Source organism: Bufo gargarizans, chromosome 7 (genome assembly GCF_014858855.1).
Source record: "Bufo gargarizans isolate SCDJY-AF-19 chromosome 7, ASM1485885v1, whole genome shotgun sequence".
NCBI lineage: Eukaryota > Metazoa > Chordata > Amphibia > Anura > Bufonidae > Bufo > Bufo gargarizans.
In genome coordinates, this window is record NC_058086.1 from 2,745,263 (window position 1) to 2,770,541 (window position 25,279).

The 25,279-nt window shown below is 44.0% G+C and overlaps 1 protein-coding gene across 1 annotated transcript; it reads right to left on the bottom strand.

Moving 5' to 3' along the window:
* Positions 1 to 1,975: 1,975 nt before the first annotated feature.
* ACO2 (aconitase 2) lies at positions 1,976 to 25,279 on the bottom strand. The gene is given in 18 exon segments (XM_044301491.1): positions 1,976 to 2,437; positions 2,574 to 2,695; positions 2,769 to 2,901; positions 4,006 to 4,197; positions 5,421 to 5,576; positions 7,867 to 7,989; positions 8,637 to 8,748; positions 8,852 to 8,925; positions 11,991 to 12,148; positions 12,228 to 12,333; positions 13,546 to 13,637; positions 15,360 to 15,615; positions 17,571 to 17,729; positions 19,292 to 19,384; positions 19,848 to 20,106; positions 20,542 to 20,639; positions 20,641 to 20,685; positions 25,229 to 25,279. Coding segments are annotated over 18 exon segments (2,349 nt in total). The 5' UTR covers positions 25,265 to 25,279; the 3' UTR covers positions 1,976 to 2,302.

A 25,279-nucleotide genomic window follows, 5' to 3' on the forward strand; every position in this document is an offset into this window, starting at 1 on the left:
CAATTTTCCTGCGTGAGTGCAACACATTTTAATGCGTGCACATGAGAAAAATCGGCATGTTTGGTACCAGTTCGGGATCGGTGTTGTGTACATTGTATTATTTTCCCTTATAACATGGTTATAAGGGAAAATACATTCTTAATACAGAATGCTTAGTAAAATAGGGCTGGAGGGGTTTAAAAAAAAAAATTAACTCCCCTTAATCCACTTGTTCGCGCAGCTCGGCTTCTCTTCTGTCTTCATCTTTGCTGTGCAGTAGGAATAGGACCTGTGATGACATCACTGCGCTAATCACATGATCCATCAGCTGCGCGAACAAGTGGATTAAGAGGAGTTAAATTATTTTATATTTTTTAACCCCTCCAGCCCTATTTTACTAAGCATTCTGTATTAAGAATGTATTTTCCCTTATAAACATGTTATAAAGGGAAAATAATAATGATCGGGTCCCCATCCTAGCAACCATGCGTGAAAAATCGCATCCGCACTTTCTTGTGATTTTCACGCAGCCCCATTCACTTCTATGGGGCCTGCATTGCGTGAAAAATGCACAAAATAGAGCTTGCTGCGATTTTCACGCAACACACACGTGATGCGTGAAAATCACCGCTCATGGGCACAGCACTATAGAAATGAATGGGTCCGGATTCAGTGCAGGTGCAATGCGTTCACCTCACGCATTGCACCCGCAGGGAAATTTTGCCCGTGTGAAAAGGGCCTTAGTGTCCATTCGCTGACATATTCCACAGCACTTTACAGACATCACTGCTTGCTGTCCCTGATGCTCACAATTTAAGTTGCCCATCAGTAAGTCTTTAGAGTGTGGGAGAACACAACTATGTCTGGGAAGGCAGGGAGTGAAAAATGACAACGCAAAAAATCACAAGGTCCGGAAGCGTTGATAAATTAAAGCCATGACACAGATGTGACCAGAGCCCAAGAAAGGTTGATGTATTGTTGATGAACCAAAATAACTAGGTAGAATATATTCTCTGGTGATTCATACATAGTTGATCCATTCAGTACCTCCATACTGTACAAATTCTGTGACAGATCTGCTCACCTAACAGGTTTACGAGGCATTAGTCCATTATAGGGCTCATGCACAAACTTATTTTTCTGTTAGTTCTATTTTATTGCAGCCCGTATGCGGAACCATTCACTTCAGGCCTCATGCACACTGCCGTGTTTCACGGCCGTATGCGGGCCGTGGAACCGCGGCCTGGATCCCTCCTGAGAGCAGGAGAGCACGGCGTCACTGGTTGCTATGACGCCGTGCGCTCCCTGCTGCCGGCACAGTACAGTAATACACTGGTATAGATCATACCAGTGTATCACTGTATTGCGGTGGCAGCAGGGAGCGCACAGCGTCATAGCAACCAGTGACGCCGTGCGCTCCTGCTCTCAGGAGGGATCCAGGCCGCGGTTCCACGGCCCGCATACGGCCGTGAAACACGGCAGTGTGCATGAGGCCTCAATTGGGCTGCAGAAAAACGGAAATTACTCTGTGTGAATTCAGTTTTTATGTCTGTTCCCCAAAAAAATAGAACATATCCTAGTCCATAATGCTGGCAATAATAGGACAAGACTGTTCTATTAGGGGCCAGATGTTCCGTTCTGCCAAACATGGAATGCACACGGCCAGTATCCATGTTTTGCAGATCTGCAATTTATGGACCGCAAAACATCCAACGGTCGTGTGCATGAGCCCTAAATGAAAGTTTGTTACAGCAGGCACTGATTAGATGTAAATTAACCCAATAGGTACAGTATCTTAGAACATATTATAAAACATAGAACACTTTGTACCAGTGCAGAAAAAAAAAAAATGGGCATCTTGGCATCATAAGCTGCGAAGCACATCACTGGTTTAGGCGGGTGCAATACTGAAAAAGCCATTTAACTAAACTCTGTGGCATTAGAATGATCCACACATACCAGTGCCACAAAGAAATTGACCATTGAATGCAATAAGTCCCATCATAGAGTTTAATTAATTAAGTCTGCTCTGAAATAAAATATATATATTAATAATGCAGCATGATTCATTTTAACCTTTTCACAGGCTGGACAGCATTACAGCAGCATGACAATCAAACCGGAAACTGCCAATAAATACAAAAAGATTATGACGGAACCTTGTAAGGACTGTAAGAGTGGCAGCTTCTGCAATAAGATTTTTATTTAACACAGATGGGATGAAGAAGCGGTTGAAGTGCTATCTTTCTCAGTGACTGACAGGTTGTCATGGTTAATCACCCTGGGAACAGTCTGTTAGTGGCAAAGATGGGCCAAAGTGCTTCTACTGCATGAGTTCTTTCATGCGGTTGAGAGCGCTGCCAGCCTGGAACCATTCAAGCTGCGTTTCATTGAAAGTGTGGTTCAGCACGATTGTCTCTTGGCTACCATTCTGGTGTGTGATGATACATTTGACGGGCTGTAATAGGGGAGAAGAAGCAGTCTTAATATACTCACTTAAAAACATTTAGCATTCATGCAACAGTAAATGAAAGTTTATTAAAATTGACATGAAGGGGCATGACGAGCTTGGCATTGATGCCCAAATTCATTACCTTTCCAGGTGCCAAGTCCTTAAGCCCTGCAAGTGTGATCTTGTCCTCAGGATGAATCTTATCATAATCAGCTGGGTCAGAGAAAGTGAGAGGCAGGAGTCCCTGCTTCTTTAGGTTGGTTTCTGAAATATAGGTCGAGTATTAGTGCCAAAACACACACACACACTAAATGGGTTCCACATTACTGAATCTCACCATGAATTCTTGCAAAGCTCTTGGTAATGATGGCTCTGCCTCCCAAATGCCTTGGTTCCAGGGCTGCATGCTCTCTACTAGATCCTTCTCCGTAGTTCTCATCCCCGATTACAACCCATCTAATTCCATGTGCCTAAAACAGGCAAAAGACCATTTAGAAAATAGATGCCACTAACATTACCAGTGTACTTCTTAGATGTAGACATACCGAAAAGACGTTCCTACTGCCAGACAACAGAACCTGAATTTCTCATCTGAGCAGCACAGAGAGGGCAATCCGACACCATAGTGTAGGGAGCAGCTTACAACACTGCCCCATTTAAATTCAGTAACAGATTTGAAAGAAAGTTACACAAGCTCCGCATTACACATTCCAAGCAGCAGTTCAAGACTGACTTGAGGTCTTTCAAGAAGGGAAAGGGGGAGATTTTGCTAACTTGGCAGCAGTTTGTTGTGTACAGTATACATCTAACACATTTGTAGATGACAGCCAGATTCTGTGTGGCCTCTGTTTCTGTATACACTGGCGGTACATTTTTTTAATCTATGCATGCATACAGCGGGTCCGCTCGTGTGCACCCCGCATCATGGATGCGGACCCATTCACTTGAATGCGGGAGATGCAGAACGGAAGCACAGATTGGAAGCACTATGGAGTGCTTCAATTGTGTTGGTCAGTGCCTCCCCACCGCAAAAAAATAAAAAGTTGCAGCCATGTCCATGAGGCCTTAGGAGGTAAAAAAAAAAAAAAAACAAAAAAAAACTTTCTGCTCAGGTCACACTTGCCCACTAACAAATTTTACGCATTTTCTTAATGATAAAACAAAGTCCCTTCACTCAAAACTTCATTTTAATGCTGTATGGAGATCAGTCTCCATACAGCATTAAATTGTATGGGCTCTGGCGAGGCAAAATGAGTTACCACCAAAGTCTGGCAAGGCTTCAGTGAACAACTTCGCCATTTGATTATTAAACAAAACATTTTAAAACAGGTATCCGAAGTTGGCTTCAGTACTCTAATTCCAAAGTTGTTAACTGAAGTCCCAGTGGGGGAGAAAATGGGGCTTCTTCTGTAGCACTGTACACTACACAATGGTGCCGACTGCATGTTGACACTGGAAGCAATCACATAAGACTTTTTGCTGTTCAAGTCAATGCACTTATGTACACTAGTAAAGGGACTTTAAAACCTGTAACACCCTGAGGACTCAGTTTTTGCATTTAAGAAAAACGTTACCTTGTAGTAGCGACCTGTGTCAGGGACTGATCCATATTCCTGAGTTAAAGCATTTTTCACGCTATTGGCCTTGTTGTTCTCTATGTTGATGGCACCGATCAGTAAGTTATTAGAAATGTTGTCCAAGTGACCTCTAAATTTCAACCAGGGTCCAGCTGCAGAAATGTGATCTGTTGTACACTTGCCCTTTACCTGTCATTAAAGCACCACAAGGAAATAAAAAGACAAGTTACAATTTAATACCAGTGCCGCAGGCTACGTGTCTGCACGCTATGTACCAGAGCATGCAGCACTTGCTGTTTGTGTGTTTGTCTAACTGTAATAGCTCCTGATGACTTGGCTGTATAATCAACAGCCTAAGAAACTCGTTAAGCCAGGCTGTCCATCCTGAAGAGATAGACAGCTTCAATGTAAATAGTGACACATAGGTAGCCTAGTGTCATTTACAGTCAAAGGGCAGCAGACCCATACCAATAGTAACTGGTTATATACTGGGGAAGCGCTCATTGCTAGGTTCCCACCCCCCTGATTTCCAGCTACTAGTCTGCTCCCTTTGTATGTACACAGTCCTGGGTTTTGATCTTTGGGGGTTAATATAACCACACTCAGCGAGTACCTTACCTTGGACTGTGTGGTTTTACTTATACGTTAAGTTGAAAATACCTACTTTTTTCTTTAAATTTTTAACTATCAGAATAAAAGTTATATTTTAGCGACATTTTAATAGTTAAACGTTATATTTTTTATTTATTTTTACTGGCCAGACACCCCCCTCTAGTGGGAATTTTTTGCCTTCTGAATGCAGCTTTTTTCCCCACTGCCACAAGCACACTTGCTTTTTGCAACACAATTTAAACAGCAACTTTGGGTACATACATAACGGAACATTTATTCACACATCTTCAACATAAAAGATCTGATTGGTGTGGGTCCTGGCACTAGAGAATAATGATCCCATCCTGCTGGCTACCATATTCAGGCTGAAAGAGGTCAGCAGATTTACAGAAACAACCGAGCTCACTGTGCTATGCTACTTCTACAACTTAGGCGTGAATGGAAATTACATAGCACACAACAAGCTGTGCCATTTCTGAAACTACTTTTCACCTCTGGGAGAAGCATGGATGTTGTCCCCCACCAGTCAGATACTTATGCCATCATCCCAGGAATCAGTAACCTTCAGCACTCAAGCTGCTGTGAAACTACAACTGCCAGAATGCAAACATGCTCGGCTGTTCTTACAACTCCTATAAAAGTGAATTGAGCATTCTGGAGTTGTAGTTTCAGAACACATGGAGCGCCAGAGGTTGCTGATGCCTGCCTTATCCTGTGGGCAGGAAATACATTTGTCTTAATCGGAAAACCCCTTTAACAAGGACTAGTCGCTAGAGTGCAGAAGGGTTGCCATGGTTTACCTTTATGAGAATCTGCATGTTTTCAAGATCTTTTCCATCCCACTTATCAAAAGGCTCCAGAAGTTGCAGGCGCTGGCTTGAGGGGCTCACATCTACACGCTCAGTACTTCCATCTTTAGGTGGGTACTGGTAGGTGTCTTGACCTGGATCGAAATTCTGGTATAACAAAAGAACTAATGTAAAGTTAAGTATGCAAGAATAGGAACAGCCCATTCTCTGTACATAAGATAACTGGGTTTTGTAGAAAATTATGCAATTTACACATCTTAAAGGGGTTATCCGGGATTTACATATGGATGACCCATCCTCGGTATAAATCAATATGAGATGAGGTGCCAGGAGTCGGAGCCCCGCCAATCAGCTGTTTCAGGAAGCAATGATGCTTACCAGAGCTGCAGCCTCCTTGCAGATTACCAAGTACTGTGCTGTCCATTTGATAGCGGCTCTGCTTGATATCGCAGCTCATCCCCCGTTCACTTGAATGGCAGCCGAGCTGCGCCTAGGCCATGAGACCAATGAATGTCATATCACATAGCCTAGAAAGAGGAATAAGCACCCACAAAGCACCACGGCCTCTTTGTACAGCCGATTGGCAGGGTTCCCCCACTGATCTCACATTTATGACCCATCCTGAGGATAAGGCATCAATATGCAAATCTCAGAAAACCATTTAAAATGCATATATCAAGTTATTGGAAAAAGTAGTAGGGCACACCTACATTCAAAGCCACACAGGAGAGTGTTGTAGACAGAAAATTTAATTTATACCAAATAAAAAATAGTGACACATAAAATATTATTAAACATAAATTGGTATGCTATATAGACTTAATTGTTCTAAAATAGATGAGATTGCCGGAATCAAATGCAACACTAAAATATAAAATCACTTGTACGATCCTAGAGAAAAGGTGTCCTATTGGTCTCAGGTTTTTGTTTTTCTATTACTGTCCATGTGTGTCCGTATTCTATGATGTGTCCGGTACACCTGATATCTAAATCCTGATCACAACAGCTTGGATAACAAAGGTAGTTTCAATAAAGTCGGAGTGAGGATATATAGTTCGGTCACTCAAGTTTCTTTTGCTGTGAGTTAGCAGTACAACAGATCGCTCTGCCTGTATATAACACTCGTTCGGCACTAGTATTACTTAGTTCTGTAGGTTTGTGCCGGCTGTGCTGCGGTTAACGTGGCTTCCCACGTGTAGTACGCTTCCAGGAGGTAGGTTCAGGGATCTAGGGTAATCAATTGTAGAAGTGCCGTCTCAGTGGTTTTGTAGAGTTTAGTTCCTGTACAGGTGCTCAATCAAGCAGGCCAGATGTCACTGCGGCCGTCGATTTTAGAGTTTTTCGATTTTTTTCTACCAAATTTTGAATACCGATCCCACTACTCCTGGTTGACTTGAAGCGCTTCAATGTATACTTAGTCTCATGGGGGGACCACTGAGGAAGGAGTCTAGTTAACTCCGAAACGCGTCTGGTAGGATAACCCCATGAGACTAAGTATACATTAAAGCGCTTCAAGTTGACCAGGAGTAGTGGGATTGGTATTAAAAATTTGGTAGAAAAAAATATATATTTTTAAAAACTCTAAAATCGACAGCCGCAGTGACATCTGACCTGCCTGCTTGATTGAGCACCTGTGCAGGAACTAAACTCTACAAAACCACTGAGACGGCACTTCTACAATTGATTACCGTAGATCCCTGAACCTACCTCCTGGAAGTTACATCACAGCCTGGAGGCGTACTACACGTGGGACGCCACGTTAACCGCAGCACAGCCAGCACAAACCTACAGAACTGTAAGTAATACTAGTGCCGAACGAGTGTTATATACAGGCAGAGCGATCTGTTGTACTGCTAACTTGCAGCAAAAGAAACTTGAGTGACCGAACTATATATCCTCACTCTGACTTTATTGAAACTAACCTGTGAACTTTGTTATCTAAATCCTGATTACAACAGCTTGGATATCAGGTGTACCGGACACATCATATAATACGGACACACAGAGTAATAGAAAGGAACAAAAACCTGAGAGCATCAGGACACCTTTTCTCTAGGATCGTACATGTGATTTTATATTTTAGTGTTGCATTTGATTCCGGCAATCTCATCTATTTTAGAACAATTATAATTCTATATAGCATACCAATTTATGTTTAATAATATTTTGTGTCACTATATTTTTTTTATTTGGTATAAATAAATTAAATTTACTGTCTACAACACTCTCCTGTGTGGCTTTGAGTGTAGGTGTGCCCTACTACTTTTTCCATTAACAATTCCTTTTGAAGATTGGGTGTAATCTTCGTTGCAGGTGCACCCACTCCATTTTTTGCTTAGGAGGTGAGCCTTCTCTAAATATTTTCTGAATATATCAAGTTATATTTTATTTTTCTCAATTTGCAAAGTACAGTGCAGTTATTGAAAAAGAAACTCACAGATTTTGGCAGTTCATCTGCATCTGGAGCCTCCAGTTTGAATTTCTTTCCATCAGCACCAGTGAGAAAGTCTTTTTCTGGGTCAAACTTTAAGGTTCCAGCAATTGACAAAGCTGTAACTATCTGAAAGAAAAATACAATTGAAAAGAACTAAAATAAAGGTTATGCCAACATATTAATACCAGATCAGCATTTGTGAGACCTACTAGAAAACAGCAACCCTTCAGAACATAAAGCAGTTAAGGGGTATTGTCAATATTTTAATATACAACGTTAAAAACTAGTTACTTTTGTAATTTACTTTGTTACAAAAATGCTCCAGCTGTGAGATACTCTTTACTTTTATTATGGTGACCTCTGGTGTTATTTGTACAGTAAAGTGCACATCCACCTACTAAGCTGGAAGAGAATGGTCGCACATGCTCAGTTCCATCAATCATGGCATAACCCCTTTTATTAGGCTAATAGAATAGAACATTGGTTATTTATGTAACTTTAATATATCTAAAGCAGCTCTAAAATAAGATTATATTGCAAAGCAATTTAAAAAGGGGATGGCCAGTGATGTGTGCCTATATATACAAAAACAAATTTCTGTTTCCAGAAAAGAGTTGAAATGTCCAGAAATGTCAGACAATCTACTCACAAGCCATTCAATAAAATGAAGCTTTAAATACTTGGGGCTAACTTAGCCACTATATTCTGCAGAGCTGAGCGCAGCCTGTAGTCCCTCAGATCAGTATGCATGTTGCTCTAAATAAACTAAATACCTCTGGAGATGTAACAAATGCATGCGTCTCAGGATTTGCATCATTCCTTCCAGTAAAGTTTCTGTTATATGAAGTGACAATTGTGTTCTTCTCTCCCTTCTTAATATCCTTCCTGTAATTGAGTTTACCAAATCAATTATTAGACTGTATATAGAAAGATGGCAAAATTTCCAAATGTACATCCGTTAAAAAAAAAAAAAATTTAATAAACATACCTGTCCCACTGTCCGATACAAGGTCCACAGGCATTTGCAAGTACTACACCACCAACATCACGAAGAATGGCAGCCTATTGGCAACAAAGAGGAACATATCACGCACTACACCTATTTAACCACTTCAACCCCCTTCATGACCAGGCCACTTTTTACACTTCTGCACTACACTACTTTCACCGTTTATAGCTCGGTCATGCAACTTACCACCCAAATTAATTTTACCTCCTTTTCTTCTCACTAATAGAGCTTTCATTTGGTGGTATTTCATTGCTGCTGACATTTTTACTTTTTTTGTTATTAATGGAAATTTAATGATTTTTTTGCACAAAAAAAAATGTCATTTTTCACTTTCAGTTGTAAAATTTTGCAAAAAAAAACCAAAAACATCTATATATAAATTTTTCACTAAATTTATTGCTCTACATGTCTTTGATAAAAAAAAAAAAAAAAAAAAAAAGCTTTGGGTAAAAGTTATAGCGTTTACAAACTATGGTACAAAAATGTGAATTTCCGCTTTTTGAAGCAGCTCTGACTTTGAGCACCTGTCATGTTTCCTGAGGTTCTACAATGCCCAGACAGCACAAACACCCCACAAATGACCCCATTTCGGAAAGTAGACACCCTAAGGTATTCACTGATGGGCATAGTGAGTTCATAGAACTTTTTATTTCTTGTCACAAGTTAGCGGAAAATTATGAATATTTTTTTTTTTTTTCTTACGAAGTCTCATATTCCACTAACTTGTGACAAAAAATAAAAAATTCTAGGAACTCGCCATGCCCCTCACGGAATACCTTGGGGTGTCTTCTTTCCAAAATGGGGTCACTTGTGGGGTAGTTATACTGCCCTGGCATTCTAGGGGCCCTAATGTGTGGTGAGTAGTTTGAAATCAAAATGTGTAAAAAAAAAAAAAAATGACCTGTGAAATCCGAAAGGTGCTCTTTGGAATGTGTGCCCCTTTGCCCACCTAGGCTGCAAAAAAAAGTGTCACACATGTGGTATCGCCGTACTCAGGAGAAGTTGGGGAATGTGTTTTGGGGTGTTATTTTACATATACCCATGCTGAATGAGAGAAATATCTTGGCAAAAGACTTTTCCCATTTTTTTATACAAAGCTGGCATTTGACCAAAATATTTATCTCACCCAGCATGGGTATATGTAAAATGACACCCCAAAACACATTCCCCAACTTCTCCTGAGTACGGCGATACCACATGTTTGACACTTTTTTGCAGCCTAGATGAGCAAAGCGGCCCAAATTCCTTTTAGGAGGACATTTTTAGACATTTAGATCCCAGACTTCTTCTCACGCTTTCAGGCCCCTAAAATGCCAGGGCAGTATAAATACCCCACATGTGACCCCATTTTGGAAAGAAGACACCCCAAGGTATTCAATGAGGGGCATGGCGAGTTCATAGAAAATTTTTTGGGCACAAGTTAGCGGAAATTTTTTTTTTTTTGTATTTTCTCACAAAGTCTCCCTTTCTGCTAACTTGGGACAAAAATTTCAATCTTTCATGGACTCAATATGCCCCTCACGGAATACCTTGGGGTGTCTTCTTTCCGAAATGGGGTCACATGTGGGGTATTTATACTGCCCTGGCATTTTAGGGGCCCGAAAGCGTGAGAAGAAGTCTGGAATATAAATGTCTAAAAAATGTTAAGCATTTGGATTCCGTGAGGGGTATGGCGAGTTCATGCGAGATTTTATTTTTTGACACAAGTTAGTGGAATATGAGACTTTGTAAGAAAAATAAAATTTTAATAAAATATCTATTTCCGCTAACTTGTGCCCAAAAAAATGTCTAAATGGAGCCTTACAGGGGGGTGATCACCCATATAGATTCCCTGATCACCCCCCTGTCAGGCTACATTTAGACGTCCATATGTGTTTTGCGGATCCGATCCCTGTATCCGAGGATCCGTAAAAAACATAAGGACGTCTTAATGGAGCCTGACAGGGGGTGATCACCCATATAGATTCCCTGATCACCCCCCTGTCAGGCTCCATTCAGACGTCCGTATGATTTTTACGGATCCACGGATACAGGGATCGGATCCGCAAAACACATACAGACGTCTGAATGGAGCCTTACAGGGGGGGGGGGTGATCAATGACAGGGGGGTGATCACCCATATAGATTCCCTGATCACCCCCCTGTCTTTTATCACCCCCCTGTCAGGCTCCATTCAGACGTTTGTATGTGTTTTGCGGATCCAATCCATGTATCCGTAAAAATCATACGGACGTCTGAATGGAGCCTTACAGGGGGGTGATCAATGACAGGGGGGTGATCAGGGGTTCATAAAAGACAGGGGGGTGTAGTGTAGTGTAGTGGTATTTTGTGGTACTTTACACAGCGACCTGTGTCAGTGGGTGGTCGATCCAAGCAAAAGGGACCACCAGAGGACCAGGTAGCAGGTATATTAGACGCTGTTATCAAAACAGCGTCTAATATACCTGTTAGGGGTTAAAAAATTAAAATAAATCGCATCTCCAGCCTGCCAGCGAACGATCGCCGCTTGCAGGCTGGAGATCCTGTCTCTTACATTCCGATCCTGTGTGCGCGCGTTCACAGGAAATCACGGCTCTCGCGAGAGGACACGTATATGCGTCGCTGAGCGCAGAGCTGCCGCCTCCGGACCGCAGATCTGCGTTAGGCGGTTAAAGGGATTTCGTTTGTTTATTACATTTGGATGTAACATAATGACATTCTTAATAACAGATTTATCTCAGTCGCTTTTCCTAATACAATGGCTCAGATTTACTAATCCTAATGTTTTAAACTAAGGGTAGATTTACACGACTGATGAATTTAATTTTTTATTTTTTTTTGCAGAAAATATATATATATATATATAATTGTCTAGTACAACTAGAATCCCTAGACGTGCAAAAACCACTTTTTTAGACGATTTTTGCAGCAGCAATATTAGCAAATCCGGGTTAACTTTTTTAGTTTTTTGTTTTCTTTGCAATCAATAGGAAAATAGAAGAACTGCATTGAATTCCAGTATAACCACATACACAGTAAGAGCAACAACAGATTGAAAGCCAAGAGATAAATACATTTATTACAGCAATAACATCAAACAAATATTCTGCAGTCAGCAAAAAGACGACCCAGTACTTACATAACCATCTCGCTCAATAGTGGCTCGGATTTGTTCTGAACCTGGCGTTATCGTAAAAAGAGATTTGCATTTCAGGCCGTGCGCTAAAGCTTGTTTTGCTACAGCAGCGGCACGGCCCATATCCTCATAGCTGGAATTTGTACAGCTGCCAATGAGACCTGGCAAGATCACAGAAGTTTAAGTTACACATGAGCAAGCAATAATGAATTTCTCTCAATCTTCTCCCAAACAACCTACCAACTCTGATATCCAAAGGCCATCCCTTCTGTTCGGCAATAGTTCCCACCTCAGATACAGGGTTTGCCAAGTCAGGGGTAAACGGTCCATTGATGTATGGTTTTAGCTACAGACACAAAAAGACCATTTACTACATACATGCCTAAAAAGCAACATGGTTTAAAAAAAAAATAATTAAGAAATTGTACAAAACAAAGCTGCAAAAAGCGCCCACTAACTCAGATAAAAATCTGATTCCTGAAAACACTGTTGGCTAGTTATTTATTCAAACATTAAGAGCCTATTAGGAGTCCTTGTTTGAATCTTCCTATAATCTCTCAAATTTGAGAAATTATAGTTGTGTAATAGTGTGCAGCAATCAAATGAGCGATAAATTGTTCATTTTTAGTGGATCAGACAAACCTGCCTGACAGACCAGTCACCACCACATCCCCTCGTCTAATCAGGAATCTGCAAGTCATTAGCAGTGGAAATACTCAATACTACAATAGTAATAACAAGCAAACGCCAAAAATAGTGACTTGTGTAATTGACAGTCTTTTGAACGCAAACAACTCAAAGCATAACTCGCTACTCATACTGTAAATCGGGGATCTCAAACTGCGGCCCTCCAGCTGTTGCAAAACTACAACTCCCAGCATGCCCGGACAGCCTACATGTATCAGCCTACAGCAGGGCATTGTGGGAGTTGTAGTTTTGAAACAGCTGGAGGGCTGCAGTTTGAGATGCCTGCTGTAAATATATCTGCCCTTCTAGTAGGACCCTTACAGGCATAGTAACATTCCTTTGCTTCTGACAAACTGCATCTCCCCAGAAAGGACCGGGGTGGAGGAGTCTGCAGCCTGCGTGAGGGCAGGGGGACGGCGGCACAAGTGGAGCAGGTAAGTACTAACCTAATGACCTTTCTTCCATAGGTTAGCAAAAATAATTTATAAAAAAGCCTGGCGAACCCCTTTAAACTACATGCACACAACCTTTGTGTGTTTTGCAATCCGCAATTTGCGGAACGGCCTGGACAGCCATTAAGATAACTGCCTATTCTTGTCAGCGAAACAGACAATAGGGCAGGTTATATTTTTTTGTGGGCAACGGAACGGAGCAACGGATGGGGGCAGCACACGGAGTGCTGTCCGCATCTTTTGCGGCCCCACTGAAGTGAACGGGTCCGCATCCAAGCCGCAAATACTGCGGCTCAGGTACAGACCCACACAGTGGTCGTGTGCATGAGGCCTTAGAATAAGTATAATGCATTTTTCTAGTGTTTCTTTAACACACTGTCTGTTAAAAACGTAATATTTTTTTTTCAGAAAATGCCCACCTCATCCAAATTAATTTCAATCAGTTGATCATATTCAGCACCCGCATCTGGTACCAAATTGGACTTGAACTCTTCTGCCAGAGATGCAATTTCTAAAACACCAAAAAATTGAAACGTGGACAAAATTATACCTTGCTGAGCAAACATTAAAAATGTTGCAATCAAAACACATTCAATAGAAATAACCACTATACTGTAGCAATACCGCTGTACTATGACTATTGACTGGAATCCCATACCGTATCACTGCCTCTTCCACAACTGCATCCACCCATATGACAAAGGATGCTGGCAGGGTGACAGGCAGAGGGTTGGAAACCTCCCAATATTTGCAGTGTACTTTGACCTTTTATTCTGAATTAACCTTCAAAGGTGAGGTACAACTTGATGTCATGCTAGATATTCAGGCTGACACCATATGCATCTATTAACGTCACACTGGAGAGTTCACTACTGCAGAACAATTAAGCATTTTATTGAACCTTCATTAAAGCCGCCAGCAGTACCTGCGTGTAGCCAGCAGCGTTTCCGACGATAATTTTCTTCCTGAAGGCTGATGCGGCTAAAGCTCAGAAAACGTTTTTATTCCCTGCCGGCGCACTTCTCCACACAAGCTTAAAGTCGAGGGGACAGCGCCTCCTTGCTTCAAGTCACGTAACCGTGCCCCCTTCCCTGCCCTTTCCCTGTGACTGACAGCCGGCAGTTTGGCTGACTTTGCCAAACTCTCTGCATAAGCGCCGTCAGTCTCAGCGAAGGGGCAGGGAAGGGGGCACGGTTACCGTGACTTGAAGCAAGGAGGCCGCTGTCCCCTCGACTTAAAGCATGACTAGAGAAGCGCGCCGGAAGGGGAAAAAAAATAAAATAACGTTTAATACTTTTGCTGCATCTGCCTTCAGGAAGAAAAAAGCATCATCAGAAACACACTGCTGGCTACACGCAGGTTCCCTTTAATATAGGATAATGCAAAAACAGCTTTAATTTCCAAGGTGTTTGAAACAACCGCCACCACCCCAACTTCAATTACTGCTACTCATATAGAAAGGTGTAGCCAAAAGCACCAAAAAGGGAAAACCCCGCTTTAATCACTACATAAACTGCTTCTAACTAGCCTTCACGCTGGCTTACTATTCATTCCCGCCTGGAGGTGCGCTACTCCCAGTGCCATTTTCCCTGCTGTTAACTACTAGGACAAGTACCACCAGGATACCAGTGTCTGGCATATATCCCTCACTGCTTTAATCATTACAAAAGGCTGCTTGTTGCCAGATATTGGTGATCTTCTAGATCAGAGATGCTCAACCTGTGGCCTTCCAGCTGTTGCAAAACTACAGCCCCCAGCATGTCCTAATAGCTGTAGCTGTCCATGCATGCTGGGAGTTGTAATTTTGCAACAGCTGGAGGATTCCCTGTTTCCAGATGATTGTAGCATGTTCCTGGCTGTCCTGGCTTATGTTGAACTAGCACTACTACCAAGACTTAATATATACGGCTGTCCAAGCCCATCCTACTCTGGCAGACACTGTACCCAACACTACAACTCTGCCTCTGGGCTGGTTTGTGATGGAATGATACCCTACACTCTATTTTGCCTCTGAAGTACTCACATCTATGTTCAACCTCAGAGGAGCACAACAGGTAGACTGGAGTAGCCGTCAAGTCATTTATGCTTTACTGTATTAAATATGTACAGCTACACCACTGATTTCTGCTCCTACAATACTTAATATGCCATGCTGTACCGTGATACATTATAAAAGAAAATTAAAGAGGGAAAAAAAAAAAAAAAAAAAAAAAACACACAAACATGCACACACCTGAACGCCCAGTTTTTTCCAAATACTTTTTCATGCGATGATTATATGGAAATACAGATGTTGTTGCTCCAATTTCAGCTCCCATATTACAGATTGTGGCCATTCCAGTACATGAAATGGAGTCCACCCCAGGTCCATGATATTCTACAATGGCTCCAGTACCACCCTTCACAGTCAAGATACCAGCTACTTTTAGGATGACATCTTTTGGGGAAGTCCAGCCAGACAGCCTACCGGTCAGTTTTACACCGATAACCTGAAAAAAAAAAAAGTATGTTTTCTTCATGTTCAGTGCTGCATGAAAGGCTAATGTTCTATCTAGAACCCACACAACCAACAGCTGGGCTCTGACCATTCTAAACCTAATGGGTTAAAAACAAGTTGATATAAAGTGTATTAAGCGGTCAAATAATTGGTGAAGTCTGCCAATAAACATTGTGAAAGTGAAGTCAGCAAGTCTGGAAACCGCTGAAGTTCACATCCCTCCGAATACCCTCGCCTGTATGGCTTCCATTTACAGAGGACCTTTCACCGATCATGACATGTCTGTTTAAATAGCTCCATGTATTACCCATTGTGGTAATGTTAACAGTGCTGGAAGGTGTGTTGTCCCACTTCAGGTACCTCAGATGGGTGAGACAAATAAAATCCAGAGAGTGGTAGTAGTCCCAGCAAAGCATAGTTTGCTGACACATTTCTGTATACATTTTCTAGGCTGGATTTTACTTGGACTGGTGGCTAGGCTTGGTGGAGGGAGTTCCCAGTCCACACCCTTCCAGTATGGGTTTTCCTTTCTACCTGAGGTGATCGCAGGTGAGGCCTGCTGCAATCAGGCTTGCATAAAGCGCCTCAGAGTAGGTCAGTCTGAGGAGTGAGAGCAAGACTGTTTTGTGAAGCAGAGGCTCTGTGTGTGTCTCAGGCAGGAGGACTGGGGGGGCCCACAAGGCTTTGAATAGCCTGAGGTTTGGAGGACCTAGCGACACCTAGAGAACGAGGGTTGCATGCCCAGCGTCTGGAGGACTACTGGGCCACACTCCCCCCAAAAGGTACTGGAGTTGCCACAGCCTTGAGGCTGCAGTGTTGATGTTGGCTGAGGAAAGCCGCATATAATGTCCATGTGTGAACTGAGCTCTATGAGTGAGGTAGGGATGTATTTTGTTTAGGTAGCGCCTAGACAGGCAGGAGTTTATTTGTGTTTTAAGTGTTGGCGGTGCGGGAACCTCACCCCACGCAGTGATGTATAACGGGACTATCCTTTATAAGGCCTCTTTCACACTTGCGTTGTCCGGATTCGGCATGTACTCCACTTGCCGGAATTACACGCCAGATCCGGAAAAACGCAAGCGAACTGAGAGCATTTGAAGACTGATCCCTTAGGGACTAGAACCCTTGTCCTATTCACCCTGATAGAGATCTATCAGGGTGAATAGGAGCTCACACTGTCCCTGCTGCTCTGTGCTTTGTGCACACAGCAGCATGAAGCTTACCATAGCAGACAGGGCTTCAACAGCGTCCTGGCTGCCATGGTAACCGATCGGAGCCCCAGCATTACATTGCTGGGGCTCCGATCGGAGGAGCAGGGGAGAGGGGATCCTGTGGAGGGGCACACTGCGCCACCAATGTATTTAATACTAGGGTGGGGGGTGCACTGTGCCACCAATGCTTAATACTGGGGGGGGGGGGTGCACTGCACCTCCAATGAAGATTAATCTCTCATTTATTCATATACAGGAGGCGGGAGCTTCAGAATCACATAGCCGGCTCCCGACCTCTATGAGCAGTAGCTGCGATCCGCAGCACCAGAGGGGTTAACTACCGCAGATCGCAGCTATTGCTCAGAGGTCGGGAGCCGGCTATGTGATTCTGCAGCCAGCTCCCGCCTCCTTTATATGAATAAATGAGAGATTAATCTTCATTGGTGGCGCAGTGGCCACAGCCCCTCCCCTTCTCTTGTCCCCTGTCCTTTCATTGGCGGCAGCAGCACAGGGGGAGGAGACGCTGCTTCCTTCTCCTCTGTGCTGCTAAGGGGAACACGGAGAGCGCTGACAGCAGCACGATCTGTGTTCCCCATATGCTATCGGAATATCGGCAAAATAGATGCCGATCAAAATCCTCAATATCGGCCGATAATGTCAGTAAAACCGATAATTGGTCGATCCCTAGTTGCTAGTATGAAAATCATTTTACAACACTAAAAAGCAAGTCACTCACCTTTGGACATTTGAGCTCCCAAGGAATCCCAGCCATAACATCTACAGCATCAGCACCACCTACACCGATGCAGATCCCACCTAAACCTCCACCATTAGGGGTGTGAGAGTCTGTACCGATAAGGAGCACTCCAGGATATGCGTAGTTTTCTAGGATAATCTAAATTGGTAGAAGAAAAAAAAAAAAAAAAAAAAAAGTACACACATTATAGGATACAACTGTGCACTACGCAAAGCCAGACAAAACTTGACTATCTTAACACGGTGATTGCTGCACTATTTTTGGTCATAAGAAAATAGAAATACGATTGAAAAGAACCAATGCAAATGTGAACAGAGCCCAAGGCTTTGAAGTCCATCTATCATTCAGGTTCACTATAAGGTTACAATTTCTTGCAGTTTTGGAAGCCTAAGGTTTTTTACACGAGCGTAACAGACTAGGTCCAGATGCGTTCACAGTGCCTTCAGTGAAACTTGCACCATTTTGCAAGCAGGTTCAGCCAGTTTTGTCTGCAATTGCGTTTAGTTTTTTTTTCTGCACAGGTGCAATGCATTTTGATATTTTTCATGTGCGTGATAAAAAAAATAATAATTAAGGTTTACAAACATCTAGCAACCATCAGCGAAAAACGCATTGCATCCGGATGCAATGCGTTTATCACTGAAGCCCCATTCACTTCTATGGGGCCAGGGCTGCATGAAAAACGCAGAATATAGAACATGCTGTGTGAAAAAAAGCTCATGTACACAGACTAACTGAAATGAATGGGTCAGGATTCAGTGCGGGTGCAATGTGTTCACGTCACGAATTGCACACGCATGGGAAATTCGCTTGTGTGAAAGGGGCCTAAATCAGGAATGAAATAAAAAAATAATAATAACATTATCTACCCTTAATACTTAATAATGACCCAAACCTGATTAGGTCTTCAAAAACTGCATAAAAAAAACTTGACTGTGGCAATATCCTCATGACTGAGCTTTTTGAAGTATGTTCTATTAATACATGACTGAGATTCCTTAAAGGGGTTGTCCCCCTACACGTTTTTCTCCTACAATCCCCCAACGATGATGGAACGATCGCAGGAAAGGTTTAGAGCTTCAATTTAGCAGATGCCCTTTTATTTCTTGCAATTTTTTTGATTCCTTCTTGCCCTTTTGTGCGGAGATTGTGGGAGAAATAAGTATGCAGCACACATGAAGGCAACAGAGGCTGTTAACTACAAGCCCCACAATGCCTTCTGTTTGTTCCTCAGTGACCACACCAGCGGCTTAATCACTGGCTGCTCAGCCTCCTACCCCCTGCTAATAGCACGCCCAACAGCTCCTTTGTACCTTCTAAATACCCCTTTACAGAGGTCAATGACTGGGGCATTAATCGGGATGGTGCATTCCTACGAACACTCCTTCCTGATAATTGCCCTGTGTAAAGGTGCCACCCATCACCTAATGAACAAGCAGTTATTATATGGGCAGTAGACCGTTCTGTGTAAACAGTGATTGTTCATCCCTATACAGAGATGACTGCTGCATGCAATTGCAACTCACCTCCTCTGAAGAGAAAGCAATTATCAGGAAGAAACTGTTTGCTCCTAATAATAACTTGGAGTTGGCCAATATAAAAAGGCCTTAATTCTCTGCCTCCTGCCCTGCTTTTAAAAAGGAAAAAAAAAAAGTGCATAACAGTTTCATAAATCTGCACCAGTGTGCACTAGGTCTCACCTGATGGATGATGCCTGACCCTGGTTTCCAAAAACCAACACCGTATTTTGCTGCAGCAGTTGCAAGAAAATTATACACTTCCTGGTTGATATCCTAGAAGGTGGAAAACATGTTTTAAAAAGAGTGCAAGGGTATTAGCATATATCACTGTCATGCCACCAATGACAAGAGGGCTTCCCACATCTGAGACCCACTCCCATCTCCAGAATGCTTCCCCCGAAGTGAAAGCACATGCACAGCCACCTCTCCATTCACCACTACAGGACTGCTGGAAATTGCCAAGCCAGTACTAAGCTATTTTCAGAACTCCCATAGCCATGAATGGAGGGTGGCCACGCTTGTGCAGTGTGGGCACTTTGGGGGGGGGGGGGGGGGGGGGGCGGCACATGCTGGAGACAGGAGTAAATCCCAGAGCTGGGGCCCACACTTAAATGGTGACATTCCCTAGTGATACACCACCAATGTCTGAGGTGGGAATACTCTAATACAAAAATACAAATACAGCCAGGTACAAAGTATGGAACGTTTAAGGCGATTTGTACTCCAATGCATATACCTTTGCCCTTTTAAGATCCTTATCGCCACCAAGCTGGGCTTCAATCAAGTGGTCACAGTGGATGGTTGAAGGCACAGCCACTCGGGGCAACCCACTACTAATAAACTGAAGCATGGCCATCTGGGCTGTGGCATCCTGCATAGCCACCCTGTCTGGTCTGAGTCGAAGGTAAGTCTTTCCACGCACTATGTCCTGCTTCACTGGGTCATCAAGATGGCCATATACAATCTTCTCAGATAAGGTAAGGGGTCGATCCAAACTTAAAGAATAGAAGGAACAGTGAATACTTAAAGGGAACCTGGGATTTTGTGTATAGAGCTGAGGACATGGGTTGCTAGATGGCCATTAGCACATCCGCAATACCAAGTCCCCATAGCTCTGTGTGCTTTTATTGTGTAAAAAAACTGATTTGATACATATGCAAATTAACCTGAGACGAGTCCGGTATGCGAGATGAGTCAGGGACAGGTTAATTTGCATATGTTTAACACAATAAAAGCACACAGAGCTATGGGGACTGGATATTGCGGATGTGCTAGCGGCCATCTAGCAACCCATGTCCTCAGCTCTATACACAATCCCGGCAACAGGTTCCCTTTAAAAAGAGAAATCAGACACTAATCAAAGTTGTAAAATAAAAAAAATAGTCTACACAAGACGTAGAGATTAAGCCACCATTATCCTATGCACTTACCGCTTGTGAACAATGTCAATATTTTTTTCAATTTTTTCATAGTTAATATATTCATTGGTCTCAAAGTGGCTCATCGCCACTTTGGCCCGCTGGCACAGGGACGGCTGAAATGTGATATTTGCGTGCTCCATGGCCCAAGGCTTGCTTGAAGTCAAAAGGGAAGAAAAAAAAAAAGAAGTTAGAATGCAATAAATAAATATAGGACAATTTATTATAGAATTTCATCAAACTCCTGAAGCACTAACAGATTTATCCAATTTCTTTCACTGACCAGGAAGGGATTTACAAGGAATATACCAGAGTTATATCCGTAGTTAAAGGTAGCTTTAGGGCTCATTCACACGAAGGGATCCGCAATACATGGTCACCATTCTGTGTGCATTCCGCATCACGGATGCGGACCCATTCACTTCAATGGGTCCGCAAATCCAGAGATGCGGAACGGAAGCACTACGGAGTGCTTTCTGGGGTTCCGTTCCTCCGCACCATAAAAATAACTTGCGCCATCTTTTTGCGGAACGGAAGGATCGTGGACCCATTCCATTTGAAAAAATAATAATAATTCCTACACAAATCTGCTGAAAATTAATGTTTATTGTAAATCTTTTTTTCATTTATACTATTATTATTATTATTTTTTTTTTCTTTTCTAACTTTTAGCCCCCTTAAGGACTAGAAGCCTTGTCCTATTCACCCTGATAGATCTCCATCAGGGTGAATAGGAGCTCACACTGTCCCTGCTGCTCGGTGCTTTGTGCACACAGCAGCATGGAGCTTACCCTGGCAGCCAGGGCTTCAATAGCGTCCTGGCTGCCATGGTAACCGATCGGAGCCCCAGGATTACACTGCTGGGGCTCTGATCGGAAGAGGAGGGAGAGGGGACCCTGTGACCACTGCCACCAATGATTAATACTGGGGGGGGGGCGCACTGCGCCACCAATGAAGTTAAATCTCTCATTTATTCATATACAGGAGGCAGGAGCTGCAGAATGACATAGCCGGCTCCCGACCTCCTATGAGCGGTAGCTGCGATCCGCGGCACCTGAGGGGTTAACCGAGGATCGCAGCTACCGCTCATAGGTGGTCGGGAGCCGGCTATGTGTTTCTGCCGCTCCCGCAGCAGCAGCACAGGGGGAGGGAGACACTGCTTCCTTCTCCCCTGTGCTGCTGAGGGAACACAGAGCGCTGAGAGCAGCGCGATCTGTACTCCCAATACGTTATCGGAATATCGTCAAAATAAATACCGATAACAGTCAAAATACTCAATATCGGTAAAACCGATAATCGGTTGATCCCTAGTCAGGGCCATAAATATTGGGACATCGACAATTCTAACAATTTTGGCTCTATACACCACAATGCATTTGAAATGAAACAAGCAAGATGTGCTGTAACTGCAGACTGTCAGCTTTAATTTGAGGGTATTTACATCCAAATCAGGTGAAAGGTGTAGGAATTACAACAGTTTGTATATATGCCTCCCACTTGTTAAGGGACCAAAAGTAATGGGACAATTGGCTTCTCAGCTGCTCCACGGCCAGGTGTGTGATTCACTCATTATCCCAATTATAATGAGCAGATAAAAGGTCCAGAGTTCATTTCCAGTGTGCTATTTGCATTTGGAATCTGTTGCTGTCAACTCTCAAGATGAGATCCAAAGAGCTGTCACTATCAGTGAAGCAAGCCATCATTAGGCTGAAAAAACACAACAAACCCATCAGAGAGATCGCAAAGACATTAGGCGTGGCCAACACAACTTTTTGGAACATTCTTAAAAAGAAGGAACGCACCGATGAACTCAGCAACACCAAACGGTCCGGAAGACCACGGAAAACAACTGTGGTGGATGACTGAAGAATTCTTTCCCTGGTGAAGAAAACACCCTTCACAACAGTTGGCCAGATCAAGAACACTCTCCAGGAGGTAGTTATATGCGTGTCAAAGTCAACAATCAAGAGAAGACTTCACCAGAGTGAATACAGAGGGTTCACCACAAGATGTAAACCATGGAAGGCCAGATTAGAGTTTGCCAAACAACATCTAAAAAAGCCTTCACAGTTCTGGAACAACAGAAAAACGTGTACCAAAGTGATGGGAAGAGAAGAGTATGGAGAAGGAAAGGAACTGCTTATGATCCTAAGCATACCACCTCATCAGTGAAGCATGGTGGTGGTAGTGTCATGGCGTGGACATGTATGGCTGCCAATGGAACTGGTTCTCTTGTATTTATTGATGGTGACTGCTGACAAAAGCATCACCAGGGATGAAACCCAGCGTCTGATGATGTCTATGCGTTCCAGATTTCAAGCTGTAATTGACTGCAAAGGATTTGCAACCAAAGATTAAAAAGTGAAAGTTTGATTTATGATTATGTCCCCTTACTTTTGGTCCCTTCACAAGTGGGAGGCACATATGCAAACTGTTTGTAATTCCTGCACCGTTCACCTGATTTTGATGTAATTACCTCAAAATTAAAGCTGACAGTCTGCAGGTAAAGCACATCTTGTTCGTTTAATTTCAAATCCATTGTGGTGGTGTATGGAGGCAAAAATGTTAGACTTGTGTCTATCCCAAAATGTATGGACCTGACTGTAGGTGGTCCCTGAAGGGTACGGAGTCTCCATTCTCGCGATTGTCCCAGCGGTAGAATTCCCCACCGATGCTGTGGATAGCGGATAACTCGTCACACCCGGAATAGCCATGTAAAGTGGCTTTGTGGAAATGCTGGGTCACGGAAAACCCCCCTTTAAAATTGTGTTATTGTACATGATTATGGGGGCTGCTCTGATAACAGCAGTGAGAGATCTGCTTTACAGAAGCCACATTGGAAACTAGTGTCAGGGGAGGACTCCTTTACTCCAGGAGGAAAACGTCCTAGACATGCTCTGACCTCTGTAGAAGTCACTTAGTCCATCATCTACTGTGAATGGTAGATAGACCAGAATACATTTAACAAATTGTTTAAAGAGGACCTTTCACTAGAATAAAAAATCTAAACTAACTATACAGACATGGGGAGCGGCGCCCAGGGACCCCCCTGCACTTACTGTTATAAGTGCTGGCTGCGATTGGCCAGCGCTACAGCCTGGGAGAATGAGACGCCGTCAAGTTCCCCTGGGTGGAGCCTAACTATGAAGATACCGGAGGCTATACCGGGAGAATGGAGCGGCGCCCAGGTATAACAGTAAGTGCAGGGGGGTCCCTGGGCGCCGCTCTACATGTCTGTAGAGTTAGTTTAGATGTTTTATTCTAGTGAAAGGTCCTCTATAAAGTTTAAACAATTGACATTTTCTGATGGGAATTCCTCAAGAGATTATAGAAGATTAGGAGACCCCACCGAGGTTAAAGGATGTTTATTGACGCGCTGTGGGGGGACAAAAACATTGTAATGTGAAAAGCCCACCGAGACCCCACACAACCACGGCGAGGACGGAGACTCTGGAGGGTTTTCCAGGCCAGGTCAGTGACAACCATTTGTAATGCACTTTTCTCACAGGAATAGTTGTGTGGCCGAGAGAACGGGAAGTCAATGGCTGCCATACAGGCGCTCAACCAACCATTTTGCCTATATGTATATTTTTGGAATGTGGGAGAAAACAGAAGAACAGAGAAAACCCACCCAAACACGGGGAGAACATACAAGCTCCATGGGTCAGATTCTCCAGTGCTAACCACTGAGCCACCCTGCTGCCCAGCAACACAAGGCGAGGTGCAACACTTCGCACGTTTCCATGGAGTTGGGAGACGCTCTGGGAAGGGATGGGTTCACACACATGGATTAAAAAAGAAACTCACTCTGACCAGCGTTGTATCTGTACGAACACAGCCATGTATATAGAAGAAGCTGGTGCCTGCGGCAGGACAGGTGTGGCCCTCTCCCCTAGGGCTTCCCCCTGCAGGGGCCCCTCTCCCCTAGGGCTTCCCCCTGCAGGGGCCCCTCTGCCCTAGGGCTTCCCCCTGCAGGGGCCCCTCTGCCCTAGGGCTTCCCCCTGCAGGGGCCCCTCTGCCCTAGGGCTTCCCCCTGCAGGGGCCCCTCTGCCCTAGGGCTTCCCCCTGCAGGGGCCCCTCTGCCCTAGGGCTTCCCCCTGCAGGGGCCCCTCTGCCCCTAGGGCTTCCCCCTGCAGGGGCCCCTCTGCCCTAGGGCTTCCCCCTGCAGGGGCCCCTCTCCCCTAGGGCTTCCCCCTGCAGGGGCCCCTCTCCCCTAGGGCTTCCCCCTGCAGGGGCCCCTCTCCCCTAGGGCTTCCCCCTGCAGGGGCCCCTCTCCCTAGGGCTTCCCCCTGCAGGGGCCCCTCTCCCCTAGGGCTTCCCCCTGCAGGGGCCCCTCTCTCCTAGGGCTTCCCCCTGCAGGGGCCCCTCTCTACCTGGGCCTCCACACAGCAGCCCCAACAGTACCGCTGCGGTCACCTTGGGGTCACCTTGAAGGCCGCAGTAACTAGAAAACCGCTCCCACTAAACGCATTTCAGGGAGCAAATGACCGCACCACACAGCCGCAACAGCGGGACGGATGCCCGTTACCATGGAGACAGGCCAGGGTCACCTACAAGCAGAACACCGGCGCCTCATGGCCGCCACGTCAACGCCGCTGCACCACGCAGCACGGCACAGATAACGCAGATCATGCCCCCGCTGGCGAACTACAACTCCCAGCAGCGCAGCTCAGTCACCCCAAACCATACGGCCGCTCACCTGTAACCGGCCAGCTAGGAGGCAGTAGGACGCCATTTTGTTCACTGACAA